At 49.6% G+C, this 27,294-nt stretch overlaps 2 protein-coding genes across 3 annotated transcripts in view; one reads left to right on the top strand and one right to left on the bottom strand.

The window, feature by feature from the left end:
• UBE2F (ubiquitin conjugating enzyme E2 F (putative)) overlaps positions 1 to 5,166 on the top strand; it is a 55,460-nt gene extending 50,294 nt beyond the window's left edge. For both annotated transcript variants that reach the window (XM_042035308.1, XM_042035307.1), the window contains one exon: positions 4,667 to 5,166. In XM_042035308.1, the coding sequence (XP_041891242.1) occupies positions 4,667 to 4,717 (51 nt within the window). In that variant the 3' untranslated portion in view covers positions 4,718 to 5,166. The remainder of the gene's footprint in view (positions 1 to 4,666) is intronic.
• LOC121668002 overlaps positions 5,045 to 27,294 on the bottom strand; it is a 32,308-nt gene continuing 10,058 nt past the window's right edge. The window contains exons 15-16 of the mRNA XM_042035353.1: positions 16,096 to 16,234; positions 5,045 to 8,336 (exon numbers count right to left, since the gene is read on the bottom strand). Of these exons, the coding sequence (XP_041891287.1) occupies positions 8,081 to 8,336; positions 16,096 to 16,234 (395 nt within the window). The 3' untranslated portion in view covers positions 5,045 to 8,080. The remainder of the gene's footprint in view (positions 8,337 to 16,095; positions 16,235 to 27,294) is intronic.

Here is a 27,294-nt window from a genome sequence, read left to right as displayed (position 1 = left end):
CCCTTTCCCACTGCTGGCCAGGTGGTCACTGTGCCTGGGTGAGCCTCAGGAGCCTTGCAGGAGCACGAGGAGACCAGCTCCTGACCTCAGGCACTGAGTGGCCAGGGAGTCTCTTCTCCCTGGTTTAGCAGCTCCCAGGAAGTTTTCTGTGTTTTCAGCAACCCAGGTGAAATCATAAATGGCAGTAAGAGATCTGTGACAGTCTGGGCAAATCCCAAGTCCTTTGGCACCAGAGGATTTACCAGGCCTCCACTGTCTCCCTCCAGCCCAGGGTTGGATTTGGACTCACACTGCATTTGATCCAGGGCACAATTTTCTTTGGGAAGCCACTTTGCTCTCTCCATCTGGCTCAATTCTCTTGCCTTTGCACAAACAGGATTTAGGTGTATTTATCCCTGCCCTCTAAATCCATAGCCTGTTCCTCTTCTAGGAACTTCAGAGAGTGCTTCTCTTCCTTTATCTTTCGCTGCTGGCAAACAGCAGAAAATTTGTGGAAGCATGAGGGAAATGGTTCCTGCTTCAGATGTGAAATCTCAAACAAATGGCTGTGCAAATGTGTTCAGTGTGGTAATGAATTGCTGTGCCTCTGTATCTGTGAAGGTATCTTCAGCTTCTCTCTGTCCTGGCAGGCAGGTCACTGCTTCTCACACCAGTTCTGTAACCTACCTCTGTGTGCAGATATTTCAAAAACAATGTCCAAACCTTAGTGTTCCTCTTCTTCCCCACAGCGCTGCTATTTTCCAAATAGCTTCAGTGCTGTGTTTTGGCTTTGGTTGGTTTTTTTTTCCCTGCAGTAAAAATTTCACCTTTTTTTCCCCCCTTAGGACTTGGCTACTAAGAAATCTGCTAAAGCATTTCCTCATCATTTTGCAAAATCACAATTGCTTGGTGTCTAGAAGAATTTTAAAATCTGAAGTAGGGATTAGAGGCCATGAAAATCGACATCGAAATTTGACTGCACCTGCTAAGCAGGGAGCTTGTGGGAGATACTTTTGTGTAGGTTTTTCACCCCCCACTCTTCTTTCTTCAGAGAACTAAAATTTAATTACAGAGCTTGGAAAACTCTTCACATCATGTAGAGACTGAGCTAAATAAAACAATGACAGGGAAATGAGAGCAAGGCAGGAACATGAATTGTAAAAAACCACCTCATACTTGAGATTTTTTGTACTGCTCAGAGGTTTCATTCAGCTCCTTTTTAAATGGGAGGAGATGTGTGGGGGTTGATGGCTGTGAATACTTACTATTTTCTGCAAGGGAGAAAAGAAAGAAATGGTGGCTTTCAGTATAATTCATAGGGCTAATAGGTAAATATACCTGGTTATTATATCCTAAAGCCTTGGCTGAGCTGAGTAATGAATGCCATTTTACTGGTGCTCAGAAGTCCCCTTCCCTAATCGCTTTGAAACCACAAGTCAGGTCCTAACAGAAGTTGTTTGGAATTTAACCTTTGTAATAAATGTTGGATTCAGATAGTGTTCTGTTAAAATAGAGCAGCTTAAAAAAAAATACTACTATTAGCTCAAAAGAGGGAAGGGCAGGAGCAATTGATTATTTCTGTGATCTTTTTCTGTCTCCATTTGAATTTTACAGGATTGTAGGTCTAAAGGATGCGAAGGTGGATCAGAAAGGGTTGGTCACAGTTAGCTGGGTGGTTGTAGTCACAATGAAGAGACAGATGTGTTAAACAGCACATTTTCCTGCAGGGACTGGCCAAATAGTGCAGGCTGTGAAGTACCTGTAGTGGGTGTATGAAGGAAAATAAATGAGCTAAATCTGTTTTGGGTTTTATTTTTGGGTTGTTTTTTTTTTTGGTTGGTTGGGGGTTTGTTTGGTTGTGTGGGTTTTTTTAAATTTTATTACTATTATTGGGTAATTCTTACACATAGTTTTAAATAAATAAAAAAGATTCCTGAGAGAAAGTTTCCATCAGAACTTTTCCAAACTTCTCTGGTAGCTGTCACCAAAGTATTGTGTTTGCTTTGGATAACTGAACAAATCTTCGGGTCACAAATTAAAAGCTTAATAAAAGACAAGCAGTTAATAAGCATAACTTGGTGCAGTATTAACAGTTGAAAAATAAAGTCTTATCTCCCAGAGCTGCCAAATCAGGTCAAACCCCAGTTTTTGATACAGTGCCTAGTTCTTGAGTGTGTGTTTCCACATGCTTTTAGAAAGGGTAGAATGGAATTCTCTTTTGGAGTCTGGGGCTCTGTAGATCTTGTCCCAGGTGTTTTTCAGTGTAATCACAGAATCCCAGAATGGTTTGGGTTGGAAGAGACCTTAAAGCCCATCTCATCCCACCCCCTGCCATGGGTAGGGACCCCTTCCACGATCCCAGGCTGCTCCAAGCCCCATCCAACCTGGCCTTGGACACTTCCAGAGATCCTGGGGCAGCCACAGCTTCTCTGGGCAACCTGTGCCAGGGCTTCCCCCCCCCCCTCACAGGGAACAATTCCTTCCCAATATCTCATTTAAACCTTCTCTCTGTCCATTTAAAATCATTGCCCCTTGTCCTGTTTATTTCTGTAAAGGTTATTTATTAAACCTCTCTGTACAAACAAAACATCTTTGTTTAAATACAGAGGACAATTTCTGTGGGATATGTTACGTCCTTGAAGGGATGTTATGAATCCTTCTTTCCCTTAGCATTCCTAACAGGATTTTGCCTGTGCCTCTTTATAATGCAGGGTACGTCCTGCTGTGCTGAATTTTTGTGCTTCTGATTATTCAGTGTTGCACATAAGCAGCTGTGCCCAGAGAGAAGTGCCCCCTGTTAATCAGGAAGTGCTCAGCCATATGGCATGTGAGGATGGAATATTGCAGCTCTGGGACAAGCCCCTCCTGTTCACAGCCAGCTTCACACCAGCGAGTACCCTGTGAATGTGTTCCTGCCAACACCATCAGGTCCTTCAGCCCTGGCTGCTGAGTGACACTGTGACTTTCTGGAGCCTTCCTTCCTTCCTGAGGTCTTGCTTCTCTTCAGTCACTGCTGGGAGCCCATTTTCCTGTGTAATAACTCGTAAAGGGACAGAGGGAAAAGCAGAGGGTGCTCTGAGCTGTCTGCACTGCCCTGCTCGTGGATGTTGTTACACACAGGGAAGGTGCAGTTGTGTGCTCAGTTCCTTTTATTCATCCATCTTTTGGAGGAACACAGGAGTAGGAAACAATGTGCAACCAGCCCTCAGTGAATTCAGTTTTCACCACAGCTATCAAAACCTCCATCTATGGATCAGAATTGCCTGGGTTTGGAAATTTTATTTCAGCTGAAGATGGCTTTAGCTTTGGAGTGCTAGTTTTTTAACACAACACACAGTGGGATGAGTGTGGAAAGGGGTGTGCTTGCAACAGAGTGGGAACGTCACTACACACAATATTGCCTTTAGCAATTGCCGTATTAGACCAAAACAGCTGCTCTTTCACCCAAGTGGAGCAGGCAGCCTGTTCCTAAGGAGGAGTGGGATTTCTGCACCCATATTTATAATAGGATATTTCTGGCCTTAAACTGTGTTTTAAACTACTTTGAGATTCCAGGCACTTTGCACATAGTTATGGACACGTGTGATGCACTTGATCAGCTGAGAAGTGAAATCACAGTCTGTGTTTCTGATGGATCATAGGTTTTCTTTGATCCTTCTGCATTTTAACCATGGGATAACCTTTATCCTTCCACTGGTAGAAAAACTAAGCAGCAGAAAACAAAACTATCATAAGGGGAGCTGATCTTAAGTGTTTGAAACGTGGTGTTGGAGCCAGGGAAATACTGATGTGTTCCAAGGCTGACTGAGGCAAAAAGGTCCTGTTGGTGCTCCTTCCTGGTGTGATGTGATGTCCAGCTCTGGGTGGTCTGTACCAAAACACTTGGGATGTGTTTGAGAGGCATCGTTTTATACATTGGCAAACCTGGAGCTGACAAGTGACATTGTTTGAAGCAGGACTGTGCCTTGTTGTGATCCCACAGGTCATGGCAGTGGGATTTTGTGCCCTTCCTAGTAAAAGCAGAGCCTTGGCAGAGGATTTCAGTGCTTCTGTGGCCTATGCTCTCCAGGCAGCTCCAGGGTGCCAGGACAATGTTCAAAACCTCCTCATCTGTTGCATGAGTTGTTTTTTAGTTGTTTGATTTTTTTTTAACAGATGTGAGTATATAAATTTCCCAGGTTTTCCTGCTTTATATTCCAGCAGCACACAAAAGCGGGAGCTGGAAATCCAGCAGAATGCACTCTGGAGCACAGGCCCCTCAGTGTGTTTGGGTGGAACATATTTAATACCAAGCTGTAAGCTTCAGGCTCGGAATAACATGCCAGGAATGTGGTGTCTTCCTGACATCCCAGCTTGCACGGGGATCACACAATGTCAGAATTTCTCTTACTCGGCATCTCTGTGCTTTCTAAGCACAAACTGCCAGACCTGGGTGTTTTTCCCTGGATACAGAGGTTATGGAATAGTCAGGTGGTCTGTGTGTACCTCAGCTGGTAGCTGCTGCTGGCTGTTTTCCCCCTTCATGCCCCAGTGGAGCACTCTTTGTAAGGATTCAGGGCCCTGAGGGAGAGCCGTGGGCCTTTCCCGTGCTGGGAGCTTGCCAGTGCCAGTGTGGGGATCCAGCAGCACATTCCCATGAGCCCATCCCTGCCGTGCCCGGGGTAACTGTGCCTGTGCTTGCCCCTAGGAGGACTTTCGGAATAAAGTTGAAGATTACATTAAGCGCTACGCGAGATGATGAAGGGGGATGGATGGCAGGACCACGGCTCCACTCTAGAGTTGTCCTTAACTGCAACAGCAACCAAACCAGCCCGGATTGTACCAGTCCTGTGTCCATGTTGTACTGAAGAAGAAAACTAACTTCATAATCTGTCCATGTTCAAAGGAGAGTTCAGCATAAATACAGCAAGAAATTGTGTCTGTTGGTTGAAAAAGTTGTCTGCTTCCTTTTACAAATGTTTACTCTTCTGAACTGTACTGTATATCCTGTTGCTGAGATATGCTTGAGAAGTTAAAAGAAATCACTATTGAAATTGTAATTACACTTTTTTTTTTTTTTTTTTTCCTAACTCTTGCCTAATCTGGAGGGGGGAAGGGAAAAAAACCAAACCCAAACTACCCAAACAGAAAAGGTGGCGTGTTTTGGAACACTTCGAGTTGGCAATAAATGGTCTCCTGTGAACCAAATCACAAAACTGTTGCCTTTGATGAACAGAAACAATATGAGCTTTTTCCAAGAGTCACTCAGCTGAGGCTTAGAGCTTGCCAGAGTAGAAGTGCAAAATGAGATTCTACTTCTGGTATTGAAATTCTAGATGCTATTTAATGTAAGTATGTTTTTGTCACAGTTTGGAATTTTTACATTGTTAATTTCAGGCCCTGTTTGGGCTACAGTATTTTTGTTTTTTGTTTCTATTCATTGTGTGAAGTAGTTAAAAGAAATACAGGCTAATACGTAACTTAAGTACATGTTTAGTATTAGTAAAATTATATATATATATATATTATATATTATATATTTCTGTGAAAAAAGTAATGAAAGGAAGATTTTTTTCTTAAGAAATCTGCCTTCAGCTTTCCAGTCTGGATGTGGTGAAGGAGCATCAGATGCTGTTTGATCGGATGAAGGTAAATTTAGGCACTGTTACCTGGAGAGCCCCTAATTGTGTTCTCCAGATCCCTGTGGTGAAAGGGAATGGCACAGCTGGGAACCACAACACCTCTCCTGCCACACACGGTGCACACTTGGCTTTCTCTTGATTTGGAAGGATGTGATGCTGCAATTGCCTTTTCTATAAGGAGCTGGATGGCGCTGTGTGAGCAGAGAGCCTGCAGAGGAGAGCAGCACGTACCTCAGGAGTGGCTTCAGAGCTCCCTGCACACCTGCCAGCATTGGGATCACACAGAGGAGCTGATGGACCCCACCCGAGCTTTTACAAACCAGAGAAATAAATGTTTGTGTGGTTTCATGCAGAGCAAGTGTGTGTGACACTCGGGCATTGACTGTTGGGTTTTAGCCCCCCTTTATTCTTTCCTGGTGTTCCTCTGCTGCTGCAGACACTGGAGGAAATTAAAACAATCTCCATGCATGGCAGAGCTGGGGTGCAAACTGTAAGCACGAAACTTGAGTTTTCCCTGTGCCTTTTCCTTTACAGCTTCACAACCTCCTGTAGCTGGAGGTCTGGGAAAGCAGGGAGGTGAAATGCAGGGATTGGCATGCAGGAGGAGAGCTTCACCTGCAGATAATATTCACAAGGAAACATGGATCAGCCCACTATTTTAAGCAGGCAACTACAGTGAGAGATCTTTGCTGCCAAAACCTCACAGCAAAGGTAAGGAGTAAAACACACAAAGGTTGGGAAATCCAGATTTTGCTTACAGCATCAGGAGGATTCTCTTGAGCTGAAACCTCTGAAGCAGGTTGCTGTAACAAAGTGCTCCTTACTGTAGAGGCACCCTGGTATTGTTAGCACATTCCATCCTGCAGGAGAGGGGGTCACAGTCCCCGTTTCTTGGGCTGTCACCATGCATGGCTCCCCACTCATGCCAGGAAGCTGCTGCTGCTGTGCCCAGGGCAGACCAAAGCCAGGGTGCTGCTCAGGTGAGCCAGGCAAAGCTGTGTCAGGGTACCAGCAGCCCTGTGAGTGCAGAGCTGCAGCCATCAAAGCCGTCCCTGCCTCCCAGAACAATCCTGTTTAACCCCTTTCCTGTGGTGTTGCTTGCCTGGAGGAGATAAGCAGAATAATAAAGTTTGGACACTGTTAAATACTGTACATGAAGGTCGGAGCATTGGTTTGTGCTCATCCAGGACATGGGGAGGGGGGGGATTCTAGAAAATCTCACCACCTCACAGTCCAGGAAAATAAACTGCATTTTTCCTGAACATGAGGAGATGGGGCGTTTATATATTTACATAAACATATATGTTTGTTTATATGCATTTTTATGTATAGTTGTAAAGATTCAACTAATCTCTGCTTCTACCAGGATCACAGACTTGTTTGGGTTAGAGGGAGTCCGGGCTGGGTGGGCCAGACAGAGGGCTTGGTGTCCCACTAGGTTTTGGGGTTTTTTTGGGAAATGTGAGAGTCAGGAGTGAACAGCAGCTGGGTGTCCCCAGGGAACCCCTTCCTGAGCCAGCAAGGCACTGAAGGTGTCTGGAGTGTGTCAGAGCTGTCAGGGATGGCAGTGCCCAGGGGTAGGGTTGGGGGTCCCCATCCCATCCCAGGTGTGGCCCAGTCTCCCTGCACGGGAGCTGACCCCACTCCAGGACCTCCCCTAGGGATCCCCCTGCCCCACCCAGAGCTCACGGGGTGGGGGTCAGCACTACTGGGGGTCCCTGGCATCACAAAGAGCAGTGAGGGAGGAGCTTGACCTCAGCCTTCACAGAGACAGGCACACATATTCATGTATTTATTTATTTAGGTAGGAAAAGCACCTTACTCTCATTCCTTGTTAGCCCCAGGGCACCACCGGTGCCACCCACTCCCACTGCCGACTTCCCCCCGTTGTTCCCCACCTCCCAGGCAAAAGCCAGCCCGTGCAAGCCTTGTCCTTGTGCTGGGGGCTGGGGGAGAAGATGCCTTTCCAGGTGTGGGGGGAAACCCAAGGAAAGACAAAGAGAGGAAGCCGAGGGTGTTTTGGCGCACCCAGACCCACTGGTCTCCCGTGTGTGGCAGCCGCGCTGGCACTGCGGAGCTGCAGGATTCCGACTCCCCACACCCCGCTGGGTTTTTTTCCTTTCAACTTTTCCTCCTTGGCACAGGGTGCCGGGGGGAAGCGGCTGGGAGAGGCGGAGCAGAGTGCGCAGTGCCGGTGCGGGGTGAGCGGCGCTCCCCGTAGCGCAGCGGAGTCCCCGCTGCCCGGACAGCCCGCGCCGGCCCCAGCCGCCCGTGCTGCCCAAGAGCCCCCGCTAAAATGACATTTATTTGGAACCCACCGGGCACACGGGCGGTACCGCGCAGGAGGAGCGGTGGCGATGCTGTCCCTGCCTCCGGGGCTCGGTACCCTCCGTGATGCTCCTCTGGCAGGCTCTTCCCAACCACCAGGCACGTTCCAGGGGAGAGCCCCCCGTCCCTCCCCTGCGCCGCCCGCGCCGGCCCTACACGATGCCCTCGCTGCGTTTGCTCCTCCACACCACGAGCGCTGTCATCAGCAGGGTGACAAGGACGGGCAGCACGATGAAGGGACACAGGACGCCGTTCGGGGGGTCGTGCAGCGCCCGGCCCGACGGGGAGCAGTTCCTGAAGTACTGTTTGTGCACGGCCACGAAGAACTCGTCCACCAGCCGGTTGGGCCAGTAGCAGTCGAGCCTCTCGGCGATCAGCGCCGTGCAGTTCGTCAGCTCCCCGTAAGTGCTGCAACACACACAGGGAGGACACCGGGTGGCACCGCGGTGGCACCGGGCACCAGCGCCCGGACACGGCCGCGGCACCTTCCCCCTATGCAATATAAAATACTGTATACATTGTAGGTAGTGTATATAAAATGCAACATAAATACTACATAATTTGCAATATATATATATATATATGGGCAATATAATATATCCCTCCCTGTACAATATATTATATATACTTTCTATTACAGAGGTGTGAACTTGAGGCTCTACTACAGTTGTTATGAGTTCTTAAATTTTTTAGCTTTTTTTTTTTATTATTTATAGCTAACTATACCCAGCCCTATAAAAATATATAGTGGGTTTTTGAAAATCTATATATAACCTGTAAAAATATATGGGGTTTTGAGTTTATACCTAGAGAGGTAAGAAGATACAGGATATTTTAAATTCCCACCAGGTTTTGCCACTTTGATGGCAACTTTTAAGTGCTCACCCACTGCCAAAAGCAGTTTTCATTTATGGAATGACATGGTGGTGTTCGTGGTGGTGGTTTCATTTACAGAAGGAAATGAAAACAAAAATAATATTTACAGGAATAACAAGAAGCAAGTTTGGGGGGGGAGTTTGGGTTGTGTAAATTTTTGCAGGATTTCCTGGCTTAACTGGTGCTATTAGAAAACACAGGTTGGACCCATATTTTAAGCAAAGATCTTCAGGAAACCCATCCCAAGCCAGCCTTTGGAGCACCATCCTCCAGCTTGTGTGAGTTCAGCCCAAAGGGGGACAGGAATAAGTACATTGAATCTACTTAAAATTCTCCTTTAAATTGCCTAAAACTGTTGCATAGGAACCAGCTGTGCAGGCCCACAGCCCATCCTACCCCTCTATGACCAGCAAGGCCGTTTTCCCATTTTTTTTATAAATACCTGGAAAACCAGGAGCAGCCCTGAGCCAGAGGCACTGTCCCTGTGCCAAGCCATGCAGCCATCCTCTGGATATTACCATGACAGGTAAACCCTCCGTGCTTTAAAACTGGCTATGCATAAAAAACACATAGATAACAATTCCCTCCCCCCATCCCAATTAGTCACATCTAATTTTAGAGGAACAAAGCAAAGCAAACCCCAGCTCTCCAATTAAAAACATGCCTGGGGGAAGAAGTATTTTAGAAGCAGCTTCCCAGCCACTCTCCACAGCCCCTGTGCAGCTCCTCAGCTGGGGTTTGGGGTTTTGGGGCAGGCTGTGCCCACACAGCCAGAGATTTAATTAACGGGGCCTGCAGCTGCTAAAAGCAGCTTCTGCCAAGCATTCCAATGTGCAAAATTACATTTCCCTTTCATCAGCATCCTTAGGAGCTGCAGCCTCTTCAGGAACCAGAGGGAAAGGGTTAACAGGCGAATAAAAGCTATTTTTAAAGCTGAAGGACCATAGAGCAGCTGGCTTAGCCCTTCCCTGGCTCCAACCGTGCTTCCATGGGGATAAATCACTGCTCCCATCACTGTATGTGAAGACATGCAAGGAACCAAAGCCCAACGGTGCCAGCAAATGAAAGGATAGACTCACTGAACTCACTGCCCTTTGCAGGGAGGCAGCAGCCGTGTTCCAGCACTCAGCCAGCTCCAGACGTGAGGATGGACCCGAGGACAGGAGCTGGGCAGCCACAGCCTCACGCAAGGACATGGCCATGGGGCTATGACTGGAGGGTGTGGGGTGGCTTAACACACTTGACACACCCAAAGTCTCTCGTCCCTTTTATTTTTGCCGTTTTCATTAAGGCCTCCCTGCTCCAGATGCCATCCTCAGCAGGAGCAGGCTGACATCACGGGCACTCCCACCCTCTGGCCCCACAGCCCAGCAGGGAGTGAGTGGGAAGTTCCCAGAGGGAAAAGAAACTGTTTTCAGGAACAGCTCCAGTAATAAGTCTTCTGATTGAGAGAGAGGCAGGCTGGGTGCTCTTCAAGAGCCGATTTCTGCCTGTTGCTTACACAGAGCACACTCGACCATCACAATTTTTATGAAGGACCAGCTAAAAGCAAAGCTGAGCTCTCAGCTATGGCCAAGTGCTTTCATTTCTTCCACTTTCATCTCACAGACCCTTGGTCACCCACCAGCTGAGGCCATCCCTGCAGGCGGCGGGGTCCTGAGCTGCCCCATATCCCAAACAGCCCGGTGAGACTCCATCATCTCCTGTCCACCCCAAATGCACCCAGACACAAGGCACTGGGCACCTTCTCCTGACACACTCACTTGCCAGCTACTGCAGCGGGTACCAACGTGCTCTGTTGGCTGGGAAGGGATAACCAGACCCATCAGATCCAGGATGCTCACAACACCCTGGCAGACGGGATCAGGATCCCTCTGGAGAGCAGCAGTGTTGATGCCTGGGGCTGAGAGTGCTCTGCCCTGCCACAGCCGTGGTGAACATTCATCCCACTGTGTCTCCAAGACGACATCTGGTTCTCTCTCTCCTCATGAGCAGAGCCACATTATTGTGTTAGCCCCACACCAGCCTGGTCCCACAGGGAATTCAGCCTGGGCTGGTGGTGCAATACCTCAGGGAGTGGGGGGGAAGGGCTGTTTTCCTGTCCAACCCTCCCCTTGCCACCCCACAGCCAGGAGAGCAATGTTCCCCCCACACACCCCACCACACTCAACAGGGAAAAGCTGAGCCAAGCCTCGGAGGCTGCAGGGATGATCCTCAGTCACAGAGTTAAAACTCTCTGGAGAGAAGGCTGGAGCAGCATGCTCAGCCCAAGTGGGGGTGAACCAGCTTGAACTTTTTGTGAAAGCTCTCCAGGATGGATGGAGAAGGGGGGTCAGGATTTGCCCACATGGATGGGTAACATCAATCTCTACTCAATAATTATTTTGCTCATTTTAAGAGCTTTACTTCAAAATTGTGTCAATTGGGCAATATATATAACTGCCTATGCTATGCAGTAAATAATTGGATCCAGCCACACCCAGCCACCATCCCAAGAAATTGAGGAAGCAAGGGGGTCCTTTCTGCATCTCCTGACTCAACAGGAGGGCTTCCCTAATCAACCTTATTCCTCCTGTAGCAAACGCAGAGTTTCAGGCTTTTTTCTTTCAGAGAAGCCCACACTCATTTGCAAGCCTCCATGTCCCAAACATCATGTCCTCCACAAAAGTATTAGGCAGCTGCTCTAGGATAGCACTGGGAAGAGGGCAAGTTTTCCCAAACAATCCCATCACTGCCGGGAGACAGACACCTGGCCCTGGAAAGCTCCGCTGTGCTTTGGAATAATTTTTTCCCTACCCCAATGTGAATTGCAATTAGGGTTGTTTTCTCTGTCACCATGGAAATGGTTTGGGTTTAAAGGATGCTGTGGATGGACTACATGGGGATGAAGGGCTGCAGGCAGGATGGGGATGGGGCTCAGCCACGGGTGGGAAGCAGTCAAAGAATGATTTAGGGTTTGATGGCATCTGAATGCTTACACTGCGATAAATCCTAAGGAATTCCTCTGGGGTTTTTTTACCACTGCAACCAAGACTGGAATTGACTCTGGCATTTATTCCTTGACAGCACTTGGATGTGGATGGTGCTGCACTAGGACTGGGGTTCACAGGATTGACAGCTCTCTCTTTCACCACGAGTATCCCGGTATTTCCTATCTTCCCTGAATTCCTTGCTTCAGAAGGGAAAAAAGAAAACACCACAAGGCTTCGCTTTTGCTTTGCAGATGAACAGAAAACATTGATTTCCTCCTCTGCAAGGCTGCAGGGCGAGCCTGGAGCCAGGCTAAAGGGGTATCCAGAAGGGAACTGGCAAGCTGAAGATAAATAAGTAGATAATGAGATAATAAGAGAATGGATCAATCTGTTTTCTGTAAATAATGGATAAATAACCTGAAGACAGAGTGTGAGTGTGCTGACAGCTGGGAGAGCAGCTCCATCCCTGGCTGCAGCTGTCAGAGCGGCACGATCCCCCTGGTGAGCTCCTTCCCGCAGGACGCCCGCGGCCGGGGGAAAGCATTCCATGGAGATTTTCAGGAATGCCACAGAGGGTGGATATATTTGGGATGAAGATGCCTGGCTGGGCTGGAGTGACACCCGCAGCTGTGGCAGCAGCGCTCGGCATCGTGAGCATCCCCCTGTGCACAGACCCTCCTGCAAATCCCTTCCCTGGCCACAGCCCCCCAGCCAAAACCGAGCAGGAAAAATATCCACAAGTCATCAGCGCCTGCTGACGCATTCGTGGGTGGGCAGTGGCAGCCCGACCCCTCCACATCCCTGAAATAGCTGCCCTGAGGGAGACCACAGCTAATCCCCCTGGCTCAGTCACCACGCCGACGAAGCTGGAGCTGGAATCAAAATAGCCAAGCTGATCTTTGGGATAATTCATCAGGTACGGCTGAGCTCCTGGCCAAAGCAGCTCGGCCACCACCACGGAGTGGAGGAGCCCTCGACACCGAAGAGCGCAGGATGCAGCTGCAGTCTGGCTTTTGAATCCCAGGGCAGCCAAAATGTGCAACAGCTCACACAAGCTCCCCTGGCCCACGATAAAAACCTCCCCATCAAAATCCATCAACTTTCCCCGAATAAGCAACACTAAGAAAGCCAGCAGAGCTGAAGGGTGTTGGCCAATCCTTCCCTGAGAGTTGGTGCTTGTCCACAGAGCCCAACCCGACCTCACCAAACACTCCTGCTCCAGAGAGACCCCTCGCTTACATCAGAACACAGCAGGAGCAGCGGTGCAAGAGCTCAGCTAATGCCTCTGAGGGCGAGATGGCAGCAGCATCTGCCACCTATAAATAGGACAAATGGCCCACGATTACAAACTCTGCTGAGACAATTCATTTATCCAGATGTTCCCATCGTGCCACCCTCACTTGAGCAGGAAATGATGGAGCTTAGGGGCATTTCCCTGCTAAATGCTGCATCCAGGAAATCAAGAGCTCCAAACACGATGCTGCTGGTGGTACAGAGGTAAAACCTCTCAACATTTCTCCTTGTTTCAGACAGGTTTCAAGCATCAAAATGTCTTGGTTTGGGGGAAGATCTGGAGAGAACAGGCTCTAGGCAGGTGCTTTATTTCGATTTCTTTGTCTCACAGCTGGTGGAAGACAAATCCTTCCTCTAAAGCCAGAGGGGTGACCAGCCAGCTATGCCACTCCCTGCCCGCTCCTGCTGGGACATCTTCCCTTTCCCCAAAAAAGGGATGGCGATTCCCAAACACATCCAGGGAGCAACATGATGAGCGAGCCCACCCAAACCCCAAATCCTTGCAGCTGATTTAGTGCAGTAACTGAGCTATTTCTACCCAATTTTTCCAGTGTCCTGAAGGCACGAGAGGATCAGAGGAATGTCATCTCTCAAATAACCTTGAGCCATGTGTTTGCACAGAGCAAATGGACTCAGGCAATCAAATTAAACCCTGCAAGCTTATCAACATTTCCTCCAAGTGCCTCAAGGGTAATGAGTTTAGCTGAAGCTATTGAAAAGACAAACAGGACGTGTGAGATAAAGAACAAGATGGTGAGGGCTGGAGCAACATCAGCAGCCCTGGGCATTTCTGAGCACCAGATGAGGCTTCTCAGAACCAGAAATCTCCCAGTCTTTCCACTTTCTTCTCTTCCCCTCCATTTTGTCATGGATCAAGGGGAAGGAAAACCCAATAGTATGTTCAGAATCACAGAACAGAATCATTGAACCATTAAGGCTGAAAAAGACCTTTAAGATCTTGGAGTCCAACCTTTGACCAAAAGATAGATATACACACACGTGTAGCTTTTAATCTGGCACAGAAGAAAGGGCCACGAAGCAGGAAACCACCAAAATCTCACAGAACCTCTTAATTTTTGTGCAAAAAACTCATGGCACACAGCACTCACTACCTGCTCCCTGTTTCCAGCTGACCCTCATCCCCACTGGTGTCACATGAGCTCATTTTTGTTCCGCTGCTTCATTTTCCCAGGGAAAAGCCATGGCACAACATGGAAAGTCAGCTGAAGGGGGGAAAAGGGAAGTTATTTTCTCAAGCCCTCACACCAACACACAGCCACCCCTGACCAGTCTTTCAACTTCAATCAAAACCATCTCAGCAGATTTACACCGTGGTGGTACCAAAAGATTCAGCTCTGCTGATTATAAACAGGAAAGGGCTAATCCAAAGAAAGCACTGTTTGCAATAAAAATAAAAGCAAACCCAAAGAAATTTCCCCAAAAAATCCAGCAAACCCCCGCAGAGCAGCACATTCCCCATAATGTGACACCCCCAGTCTCCCTGGTGGGGCTGCACTGAGCAGGGTTCCCTTATCACCCTCCTTATCCCACACAGATGCTCCCAAGCATTCCACCAGGGAAGCAAGGCTGCATCTCTGCTGCTCCCAAGTCATAAATCACGGCTGACTCCCTGACACTGATTACAAACAGGAGGCTTAGCAGGCGGCTGCCATGCCATGCCATGCCATACCATTCCAGCCTCTCCCTCTAGTTGCCTGGAAAAATCAACACACAACTTCTGCAAGCAGGGGCTGAGCCAGCAGCTCCGGTGGGACATCTTGGGATTTTCTCACAGAGAGGGTTTGAGGGCATCTCGGTGGGTTACGGGGTTTTCACGCTGAGTTAAGGTGTTCTGAACTGTCTGGAGAACCAGAGTGATGAGAAAAGATGCAAAATCTCATGGAAAATATGTCCATCAAGCTGTGAGGCACCAGAAGCCCCCGTGATGGCAATCCCAATCTGCCTCTTCTTTAAACCAACAATTCCCAGCACGCAGCAGAGCCATGGTCTCCTCCTACTGGAGCTTCACTGCTGTGTGGTGGGGCACGGCCCCCACCCTGACTTCCAAACCCTGCTTAGGCTGGGCTCCTTGAAAACCCCTTTAATCACAGAATGGCTGAGGCTGGAGATGACCTCTGGAGATCCACCTCACCTTGTCCAAACGCCCCTGCTCAAGCAGGGCCACCTACAGCTGGCTGCTCATGACCATGTTCAGCTGGTTTTTTAGTATCTCCAAGGATGGAGATTCCACATCCTCCCTGGGAGATCTGTGCCAGTGTTTGGTCACCCTCACAGTGAAAATGCATTTCCTGGTGTACAGAGGGGACCTCCTGTGCCTCAGTTTGTGCCCATGCTTTCCCACCAGGGCACTTTCCTGGCTCTGGTGCCCACCACAACTCCCAGGTCCTTTTCTGGTTGGTCTCTGGGCAGCCCCGGCACATCCTGGTGCACGGGGCTGTTCCTTCTCAGGTGCAGAACTTTGCCCTTCCCCTTGCTGAGCTTCAGGAGGTTCCCAGCTTGCTGAGGTCCCTGCGTCACCCACCCCTCCCAGTTTGGTGTCATCTGAGGTGCTGGGGTTACACCCAGTCCCATCACCAATCCCCTAATGAAGAGGTTAAGCAGGACAGTGCTGACCCCTGGGATAAACCCCTACGTGCCCCAACCAGTGTTTGGTCAATGATCAACACCCCCCAGGCCTGGCTATTCCGATGGTTTCCAACCTCATCCAGCACAAATTTGTCTGTGGGGATCTTACAGGAGACAGTGCCAAAAATCTCACCAAAGTTTGGGCAGACAATGTCCACTGCTCTCCCCTCCAAACCCACCTCATGCCCCCTCCACATGTGACCAGGCTGGAGAAGCCCCTTAGGGACCCGGCAGGGACAGAGCCAGGGCAGCAGCAGCAGCACAGCAGAGTGAAATCAGAGTGTTTCCCCGTGTGAAACACGACCCAGTGCCGACACCATTACAGCCCAAAACCACAGAGGGGAGCAGGAGAGAGGGAGGAGCAGAGGGACCTCACTTACCCCACGGTCTCATCCCAGTCGCACCAGAGGCGCTGGCCGATGCCCTCCATGCTGAGCTGGAACTGCTTGAGGCAGTAGTGCCGGATCATCCAGCCGTAGTCGGCCTCCTGGCACGCCGTGGCCGCGATGAAGTGCTGGGCTGCAAGACAGGCCAGGGCCACGCGGGGTCAGGCTCTGCTGGGGGGTCACAGCAGCACCACAGCCCCCTGTGCCACACAGGCGCCCAGCTGCACACACAGAGGCACCTGCCAAAGCACAGCTGACACCAGAGCAACCCCAGCTCTTCAACACCTCCTTCTCCCAGGTTTATTTCCCTCCTCACACCCTTGGGGCCCTGCACCCTCCCAAGTGCCTGGTGCTGATCAATCAGTTATTCATGACATGCCAGGTAACTCATAAATTAGTAAGGATGTGGGCTTATTCTCTGCTGATAGGCTGAAATGCCTTTGGATTTCAAACGCCCAGGTCTTGGGCTTAAGAAACAAGTAAGGGTGTGGGGGAAGCTGGGGAATAACCTTAAGAGATCCCTGCTGCTGACCCCTGAAAAATGACCTGCCACACTTGGGAACAAATATCCACCTCTGATGGAGCACAGGGACAGACACAGGGAAATCCATCAAATCCATCTCTGGCTGTACAGTGCTGATTGAATTCCCTTCTGGGAACGTGTCCCTGCAACTGCTTTAAAAACAGGCAAGATAAAGGTGCTGCTTAGAGGCTCATGGACAACCAGTGCAATGTTGCTGGTGAGGGGTAAAGGGAAAAGGATTGTGATGCTACAAAGGGAAGGGAAAAAAACCAACTCTTTGGGAGAATGATTAAGTGAGCTATAAATAACAGCTTTCCCTTGGTCCCAAAGTGCCAGCTAGTGCCTTTGCAGCTCCTGGAGTGCATTGCAGGCAGGCATCACATACCAGATCTATTTTTTTCTATGTGTGAATAACTCTGTGCTTTATTTTTATCTGATTTTTTTTAACACAACAGAATTGAGCTGCTTATTTAGCGGCCAAGGGACACCACCATGGGACACCATCCCTCTGCAGCCTCCGAAATCCTCAGAGCACTTAGGTACCAGCATCCTATGGCAACGGGTGGGAAGCCAGAACCTGCTGGGAATTTGGGTGGGAAGGGCCCCCAGAGCCTTGGCTGATGTTCCTGGATGGGTGCAGGGCTCCCACACTGCCTCCAACAGCAGCAGCCACTTTGGCCTGGCTTGAGATAAGACCATGGGAGTTAATGAGCCAAGAGAATTTAAAGAACATTAAACTCTTACTGTTGCAATAATAAAACTGAGTTTATCAAAATCTGAAGCTCTCCCCACCTGATACCAGCCAGGGGCACGACTTCAGCCAGAGACAAGCCCTGCTCCCAAATGGGAGCATTTGAGATGCTGAAGCAAAGCACCAAGAGAAGAAGGAGCAGAAGGAAAGCTGCAATAATTTTACATGAGGCCTGGACTGCAAATCTCAGTCCAGGCAGGCTGATTGAAGGCCAGGAGGCTTCTCTCCCCTCCCCATCCCTTCCAATCTGGATGAGTCAAGTGAAGGAGTGACACGGCTGAGCGAGCACCAGTGTCCAAGGGAGGCTCAGGAGCCACCCCGGGGGTCACCCCTCGGTGACATCTGTGCACTGGACTCTGAAGGGCGAGAGCCCTGCAAATATCACAGCCATCACTTGTCTAGACAAGCAGCTTGCAGAGAAAATGCTGCTGGGGAATGTGTCAGGTGCAGAGCAGGAGAGCACAGCAAAAGGACAAGGGAGAGCACGGCGGAAGAATGAATTAAAAAGCAGATGGGTGAGCAGCCAAGGGGATTGAGGAGAAAAGGAGGAAACAGAGACAGGAAGAAATGAGTGAGACACGCAAAGCATGGAGAGAAATTGAGGAAGACAAAGCCACTTGAGGAAATTCAGCAGTGAAGCAGCACGAGGGGAGAGAGAAGCAGAAGTTAACCAAGCATGGCCAGGCTGCATTTTGCCTGGCTTTGCTCCTCCCCACTCTCATTTAGGATGAGCCCAGAGACAAGCTGTACCACAACTATCCTTAGGGATGCCCAAATGTTTCCTGATGACCACACAGCTGCTTATGCAGAATGAACCTGGAGGAAAACACCTTAACCTTGAGTGCAGAGAGGAGAAACACTGAAAAAACCATGGGGAGGAAGCAACTGAGAACCACAAACTGGCTGCAAGTAGCTGCAAGCCACGGGTAGCTGGTAACCAGCATGAAAACTGGCCCTACTATCAAAAGCAAAAAAGAACCCAAACCAAGTGAAAACCAAACCCTGGGGAGCTTTAAGCACTTGCCAATCACAGCAGCTCAGAAGACGCAGCTCTCAGTCCTTCAGAGGCAGCTGAGCACCTTGTTGTCCCCCCTGGCAGCTCCTCCATGCTTCCCAGGAGCTCTGCCTGCCCCACCAGGACCTGCTCCTGGAAGGTGCCTCTCCCACACCTCCACATGGGCTCTGCAAATCCCTTTGCCCCGGGGGACTGGGGAAACCAGAGCCATCAGCCAGTGACCTTTTCCAAGGACATCTGATTTTGGACATGGTGAAGGGCTCTTTTGTTCCACACCCGAGAGGAGCGAGGCCCAACAGGGCCCGTTGTGTCAGTGCTGTGAGGATGGAGCTGGGCACAGCGAGGAAGAAAAGCTCTTTTGTTTTCAGCTGACCAGGAGAACTGACTTTAGCTGTAATTGCACATTTTAAGGTCAAAGTGAGAAGCTCCTGCCACGTTTCCGCATGGTCCCCACCTCAACCCACAGATCCCTGCTGTTTCACAGATTTCCCGCAACCCCATCTCAGACTGGGACAGGCTCAGGGCTTGTAACAACAGAAGGGAAAAAAGCAGGGATGGATTTTTGTTCTCTCCTGGCTCTCACTCCAGAAGGCTTTCCTTCTGCCCTCAGCTCTGCTGATGGAGATGGTGTAAGTCAGCTGCAGTGAGCTGTAAATAACTGAGCTCCAGAGCAGTCACGGCTCTGTACTCAGCAGCATCCATCTGTGAAGGCTGCAAGGAGCCGCCGAATAACTGAGCTCCAAAACTCAACTGTACCAAGGCTGAGCTGCTTCCAAAGAGCTCCCCTCTCATGGGCCCCCATTGTTCCCATTCCCTCGGGAAAAATGGCATTGAGAGCTGCAGGAATGCAGCAGTTCTCTGGGAACATCCCACTGGAGCCATACAGTAGCTCCAAAGCCCTGCTTGGTCTTTAGGTGCCACACGGACATGGAGAATCATAGAATCCTGGAATGGTTTGGGTTGGAAAGGACCCTCAAGTTTATCCAATTCCACCCCTTGCCATGGGCAGGGACAGCTTCCACTAGCCCACGTTGCTCCAAGCCCCATCCAGCCTAGCCTTGGACACTTCCAGGGATCCAGGGGCAGCCACAGCTTCTTTGGCCAACCTGCGCCAGGGCCTCACTACCCTCACAGGGAACAATTCCTTCCCAGTATCCCATCTAACCCTGCCCCCTCTGGCAGTGGGAAGCCATTCTCCCTTCTCCTATCATGAGAATTGCTGATGAACAACCTTCCCTGCAGAGAGAATCCCTGATTGCCTATTAAAAGATGCAATGTTAAGGATCCTCCTCACAGGAAACACTTGGAGAGTAGTGGTAAGGAGGTGATTGGAGGGATGGCTTTTGCAGGCATCCCAGATCCTCATGATTGCCCTGGGATTGATGTCCTGGAGAGTCCCAGCAAGCATCCACCAGGACTCAGCCTACTGAGGCTTAGCTGCAAAAAGCCTGTCACACATTTATTTCAGCAGAAAAACAGCATTGGTCCTGATTTGTTACAAAAATTTCGGGAAGACAGCTGGACTTTCCTACACTGCACTTCTCAGAGCTGGAGCCTGGACCAAGAGCTCTGGGCCATCCCTCCAGAAACAGCTTTGAGGACACCACCCCCTCCTCCTCCCACTGCTGTGAGCCCACACATTTGTCACAGTGATGGTTCACCTGCAAAAATCCCTGAGCTTTCTCTGCAAGAAACATCCTGCATTTCCCAGCACTATCCCTCTGCACAATTCCTTGGTCTCTGGCCTTTTTCTCTTCCGTGTTCCAGAAATTCTTGGGCTTGTCTTGTTGGGATGTGCAACCAACCCTACAGGGAAGCAGAGGCAGGGAGGACTGTGGAGCCTGAGAACTGATTTGGGAATTTCAGACTGGCACAGCATGGGATGTTCCCATTTCCCAGGCATTTTTGCAAGTACCCCTGACGGTGCTGGGGGAAGGATGAAACCGTTTGACAACACATGCAGAGAATTCACCAGACCATCTGTTTGGACTGTCAGGATTTTCTGGGGGAAAACTGTTCAGGGTTTCATAGCAAAAAGCAGGAAATAGGCAGATATTCATCCAAAAGCTGAACCCCAAAGATGGCAGATAATTGCCAAGAGACACCCACAGCAGGGCTGGCACTGGACAAGGCACACGTGGCACCAGCAAAGCTCTGGGCTCTGAGAACAAACATCCCAGTATCTTCCCCTGGGCTTCTCCCAAATTCTCAGACCTCCCCTGTGAAATGATTAGTGCTCTGAACAAGCCCCAGATGGAAACAGGCTGGTTTCCTCTCCTCTTCAAGGTGGTGGTTTTGCTGTTTTATTTAGAACAAACCTCGTGGTTTGGACTCGGCTGCAGAATGAAACACGCACAGGAGGCTGGGGAGAGGACACGGGGCAGGAGGCAGAAGATGAGTGTGAAGAACGTCCCACTTCGCAGCCACAAAAATGGAAAAATTGGCCCTTCCAGCATCTGCAGAAGCCGGGGAAGGCTTAAAAACACCTTCCAGTGGGGCTGCTTCTGGCAGCCACCAGCTCAGCAGAGGGCTTCAGAGCCTGCAAACAGCCCCGGGTTCACCAGGAGCCACCTAAGCTGGTGTTTAGCTGGGACACTTTTTTTGGACAGAAAGCTGCAGATGTTGGGCTTGGGGACAGCAGGGTGGCTGGCCCAGCACTGTGCCTTCCTCAGGAGCCACCTGCTCCCAGCTCCCCTTGCTGACAGCCTGGGCTGTGCCTCCGCAGTCAGACGAAACCTTGGAGCCCAGGAAGAGCTATTTCTGTCCGGGATTTGCACAGGGAATGTATTTTTAAAGTCTCTCCTCCCTGCCCGGCTGGCTCAGGACAGGGGCTGGGAGCCAGCAGCGGCTCCAGGGGCTGTGCAGCAGCTTAGGAATGGAGATGGATGGAGGGGTCCGAGCCCTGCAGGTGATCATGGGGGACACAGAGACCTGCACAGGACCATCCCATCCCAAACCTGCTCATGGATGCTTCAGGAGCATCCTCAGGTCCCCAAACCAGGCAGCTTCCGCCTCCCCTGCCACTGTTGTGGCACTGTCCCTTAATCTGCAGGACCTCCTCTCCCAACACAGCCACTCAGGCCGTAAATCAAAAAGGAATTCATGGGATTTGGGGGCTTTTATGTACTGCAGGGGAGAGGGGATTTTACAACACACTGCTGAATCACGGCACAGTGAGGATTTTGGAGGCAGAGCAGATGCTGGGAGCTGGGGGGAGATCTGCCCATCTCCAAGCACCGGGAAAGCTGGTCCCAGGATGTCTTGGAGAAGCTGCCAACGCTCACTTGGGAGAAGAGAAGGAGGATCTCCCCCTCCCTGCCTGCCCTGTGCTCCAGGGGGCTGCAGATGGAGCAGCAGAAGGAAACCACACAGCTACTGCTTGAACAGAGCAGCCCAAGCACAGCACAGACACGGGAACAGAGCCCTGCTGGAGCTCCCCAGGGAGCTCTGCAGGTGGAAAGCTCATCCCAAATTTTGCCTGTCCAACAGCTTCACTACCACAAAGCTACAAAAGGACCCAAGGAAGCGTGAATGGGGGAGAAGTCACACAAGCTGAGAGGGGAAAAAAGTCTCATGGCAGGGGAAAAACTTAAAATGAAAAGAGGCAGGGTTAAGATACTTCCCGCGGCGGGAGGTGCCATGGCTGAAGTGCCCTGTACCATCCTGCTGGCCTGGGAGACAGGGGACACTGGATCCACAGTCAGTAGGGCAAGTCAGTCCCTGCTCAGCCAAGCTGGGGACAGGCCCCTGTTAGGGACCTGGCTGTGTGGAAAGCTTCCAAAGGGGCCAGAGGTTTCCACCTCTTAGGGAATGCAGCACAAGGTGTGGTGGGCCTGAAGAGCCCTCTGGGGTCCATCCCACAAGCCACTTCTTCACATGAAGGAGAAGTGCACCCAGAACCTAAAGGCCTTTAATCTGATTTATTAACTCACAGGGGGACTTCACCCCTGCTCCTGGAATGGTTATTCCCTTCATTTTATCACACTAAACAAAATAAAGAGAAAGCTGCTTTTTTCCCCAGCCGGCATTAATGAGGTACTTTGCATGCAGCTGAAAATCATCATGAAACCCAAAAGGATCTCCCAGGTTTTAAATGTGGCATCCTGTTGTGCCTGCAAAGGAAGGAAGTGATTTATCCCTCAAGCTGGTAGTTGGGATGATTCGTCGGCATTTACTTTGTGCTGGGATGGGGATACTTGAGGTTTTGTTGTCATTTTATAGCTATTCCAAGCATTCTAAGAAGGCACAAAATAAACTGCCTAAAAATAACTGCCAGGGAATTATTAGCTGAAGTTGAGGTGGGAGCCAGCTGCCTGAAAGCAAAGCCTGTCTGGGGGCTTTTGGGGGCTCAGGAGATGCCTGGGGAGCAGAGGTACCACTGCACTGTGCTATTCCTCTTTCAAGTTCAGTATTTTATGAAGCACCTCCAACAGCCAATCCATCCCCAAAGGAGGGTAATTTACACCATTCAAAGACCCCACATAACAGCTCCTGTAAGACACAGAATATGGGATTAAAATGAAAATGCAAAATCAAGGTTTGTAGGGTGAAGCCCACTGCAGGGCAGTCCTGATTAGCCGGGTCACAAGGAGTTGGCTTTTTGCCACAAGGCATTGCTGTTAAACGGTATTAACCACTAAATACACTGAAATAGGCTGCTCCAAGAAATTGGTCCAGGGTCTTTCTCTCCTTGCCTCAGCTTCCCACCTGTCTTAGCACAAGTTATGGTATGCCCTTGTTACCATACCTGTTATCAGAGGCTGCCAAGCACAATTCCAGGAATGGGACTTATCTTACATGTCCCTAGACTTGATTCTGCAGAGGACAGAATGACAAATACTTTTATTTCCCCACCAAAATTCACTCGCTAGGTAAAATAAAATCAAGAGCAGCTGAGAAGGGAGGAAGGAGAAAGGAAATCAAAAGCCAGGCACACTGAAATCCAACTGCTGCCACGAGCTGTTAGTTATAAAGATAATTATATCCTTGACGAATAGCGGGGTCTTTTGGAAAATAGTTCTTCTAGATTGAATTAATGGAGGAAAACCACAGGCTTTAGACAGGCACTGGCAATGTCTGTACAGCCCAGACTTCACCCATCCCGAGTTCACATCATCTCTGGCCCTGGCCACCATCAAATCCCTGCTCACAATGGCAGGGTGGAAGAAAGGAGGGGTCCCCACTGGATTCTGTGCACCCTGAACCCAGGGGCTGAAGGGAAGCAGCCACATCCCTCCTGCCTTCCCAGGGCGGATTGTGGTATCCAACATCCCCATCCCAACACCTTAACCCAGCGTTAGACCCAGGTTTAGAGTTATTTTTAAAACATCAACAAAGCACTGGAAGCCACAGATGTCGGCTCGGTCTCAAAGCCAGGCTGGTCCTGCTGCACAAAGCCAGGGAGGAACGAGCAGCCACCAGACTCCAGATCTCAGGAATGTGCTAAAGGGAAATGTACTCTCCTTCCACCCCCGGGATTATTTTCTCCTTCAGCTATTTCAGTTGATTGAGGCTAAAATAAGAGCAGGGAAAAGCAACACCAAGGTTAAAAGTGCCTGGCATTGGTTTGGAGACAACACACTGTGATCCCGCTGGTTCAGGTTTCAACGTGTGTTAAACACAGATGATCTGCTACATGGGACCATCAAACATTTTACTGAATTACCTTCAAGATTAAAAAAATCACTGCCTGAGCAATCTAGCAGACTACCCATGAAGAAGCACATAACAAGTAAATATAAGAATTTGTTAGGGAGAAAACCAAAATAAATATCCCCACTGTCACGTTGGTGCACCCATCACAGGCTGCACGCAACAGCAGCTTCACTGAACACTTTTAACACAATGCTTCCAGACTAAAATCTGCTGTTGAGCCATGTGGGCAGCCCAGGAATCACTGGAATAATTTATTTTCCTTTTCAACAGAGACTTCTCGATATGGTTTTCCTTCCTTCCAGCTGAAGAGCACACAGAGATTTTGCACCTCTCTTCAACTCACCCACACACAGCGCTGCTGCTCTCCCAGCAAATGTTACCTAAAGGATACAGGGAAGCCCAGGGGGATCACCCTTGGCTGAAATCAGGGGTTTTTCACCCAAGCTGCTGCCTGCCTCCGCACTGGGGTGCTTCCCTGAGGTGTCAGGATGTGTTTTCAAATCCCCAAAAGCTCATGTTGTAGGAGCACAGAGACAAGGGACTGAAACCATGCAGCAGCTTCATTAGTGGATTTGATGATTAAAAGCAGCCAGCTCCGTAGGCAGCATTACAGCAGACAGGGACCAGCATTCCCTGGTATTCACCCACCCACATAGGAACTGACCTGGTGAACCCCAGCCATGGCTGTATTTCAGAGGAGAAAAAGGCATTTAGCTATTTGAGCGAGCTGAAACGCTGCATTTCCCCTCCAATGGGCTTTTAATGCCCCTGTCCCTCCACCCCAGTGGTGTTTTTGGTCCTTGCTTGGTGCAGGGTCTGTGCTGGGAAGGGCTGTGATCACAATCGTGGTTTTGGAGCCCAAACCTGCCCCAGACAACAACAGAGCCAGACTTTACATCCAGTCAGAGAGGCAGAACGAACTTGCCAGAGCAGAGCAGTAACTCCAGATTCCCACCCGCGACTCTTCAAGACCTCCCTCAACTCTGCCATAGCCCCAACATTGATTTCCAGCCCTGTGGAAATGTGAAGGATGCCAACCCCATCTTTAGCCATTATGAGGTCTCTAATTTCATTCCCTCCAGGTCATGGCACTTGTATTTTCACCACCTGCAGCCTCCCGAGTCAGCACAAACGGGAGGTTATGGCGCCGGTGCTTCACGGCTCTTAAATTCAGCATCATTTCAGAGTTAATAAATGCAATCCTATTTCTCACAGCCAAGAGGCTTCCTGACCAGACCACACAGCCTTCAACCAGCCCACCAAAACCCATGTGCCACTGGTTTCTGCAGGAATACAGCTGGCACGTATGGGAGCAGCACAAGAAACTACAGAGTGGAGGCAATGTTGCTGTCCCTATCCACATGCTTTTCTTTTAATGCATAGGAATTTTCGAGTCCTCTCCATGCCAGAGATGCTCTGCAAGGGAGGAGGAATGCTTTACTTTATTGTCAGGGATTTCTAACAGGGCACACTCTAAATACTGAGGAGGATTTTCCCAGAGAGGCTGCAGCCTTAAATTCGACTTTAGAGGAAGCTTTAGCTTTTTATAAAGGAGGCACTCAAACTGAAACCACTGGCAGGCATTACCGAGTGTTTTTTGGGCTGAGAAAAGACACAGAGGACTTTTAATTCCTGATTTCCAGGAGAGGTCATAAACAGTGCCCAAAAGTTTTGTTTTTAAGAAAGCATCCTTTTCTGTAGACTGTGCAAACACAATGCTGCACAGCACAGACAGAAGATGCAGGGAATCAAGGAGATATTAATGTTTTACTGACATTATTTGCAATTGCCTCTTATCTCTTGCAGCAATACAGTTATCTAAACCCAAAAGGAATCCAAGCAGCCCAGCACTGCCCTTAAACACCAAAATACAGCACAGAGCTCTGGGTGGTGCCAATCATCACTGCCCCAGCAACAGCGAGAGCCTGGCTCATCCCCTCCTCCCTGAGAAGCCTCTGCAGGAAGCTGCAGCTAAAAACCAGAAAAAGCCTCATTTTACCTTAATGGAAGTGGTTACCTTGGGGTACAGCTGGATCCCTGGCCTGCTGAATGAGACTGGGGGTTTTAGGATGGCTGATTCCCTGACCACCCCTGCTTTTTAAAGACTGCAGTGAGTTGTGAAGTTACTTAAAGCTTGAGCTTTAAGAGAAAAGTTTTTCTTTTAAACCCTTTCCTTTAAAAAAAAACCCACCTCACTTTAAAACACCTGCATCAGTGGATCACTGATGCTCAGAAGCATCAGTGACCTCAGAATTCAAGACTCCACCTTGATTTCTGGGCACTCAGTTGCCACTTGCAATTTCAGTGCAGCCCTGACTGTGTGCAGGGCTGTAAAAGCTGAAAGGCATAAAAAGAGGGGGTCTTTTTGTTAAATGTGCTCAAGATAAAAAATCCTAGGAAGAGAATGTGGTGAAAAACACATCCACGGCACCAAGAGTAGCCACCATTAGGTAACTGGCTCACACAAGAGGCAGCATCCTGCTGCTTCCAAGCCCACTGGAGATGGAAAGGAGCAGCCTGGAATACCTGGATACTTTTAAAAGTTACAGCTCCCCAACCAAGAGAAGAGAGAATCAGAAAAAGGAGACAAGGGCTGGGAAAACAGAGCAGAGAGAAATCCTAGCTAGCAGGAGTTAGTGCTCCCTGCACAGGCTTCTGCAGCCAGGGACGTGCAGCCTTCCCCTGCAACCCAGCAGGAGAATGTGCCTCGTCCAAGGGCACAGCCTACTCCTGCCCCTGCACAGCTGAGGAGTAGTAAATAGTTAATTACATGGTACAGATAAGCACATTATGTGCAGCATGGCTCAATGCATTATGCACCAGGGCTCGGGGGAGAAAATCAGCACAGGGGAAGGAAGGGAGAGGAGGAGAAATTTATGCTTCCTCAAGGAGCACTTGGATTTTGTGGAAGATCAGCGTTAGGATGAGGGTGAGCGGTTTCCCTTTGGAGTACCTTAAATAAACACATTTCTACATAGCACCAACATCCCTCAGAGCTTTTGCTGTGGATTCACAGGTGACAAATACGGCACAAATCTCTACCTGTTGCACTGAAATGCCAGGAGCGGCAAAGAAACCGAGGCACGCTGCATCCCACGGAAACGACCACACAACGCAAGCATTTCCAACCCCATCACCGGTACACCGCAGAACATCCAACCTCAGCTTGGAAAAGCCTGTTTGAAGGGGCACGTCTGGCTGCCTCCTCTTCCTGCGGCTCAGGAATGGGAAGACAGAGACGCCAGGGCA

The sequence above is a fragment of the Corvus kubaryi genome, unplaced genomic scaffold, assembly GCF_017639235.1.
Source record: "Corvus kubaryi isolate FWS band 111438036 unplaced genomic scaffold, C.kubaryi_AGA036_p1.0 37383, whole genome shotgun sequence".
NCBI lineage: Eukaryota > Metazoa > Chordata > Aves > Passeriformes > Corvidae > Corvus > Corvus kubaryi.
The sequence above is the reverse complement of the archived record's forward strand: the minus strand, read 5'-3'. Positions and strand labels throughout refer to the sequence as shown.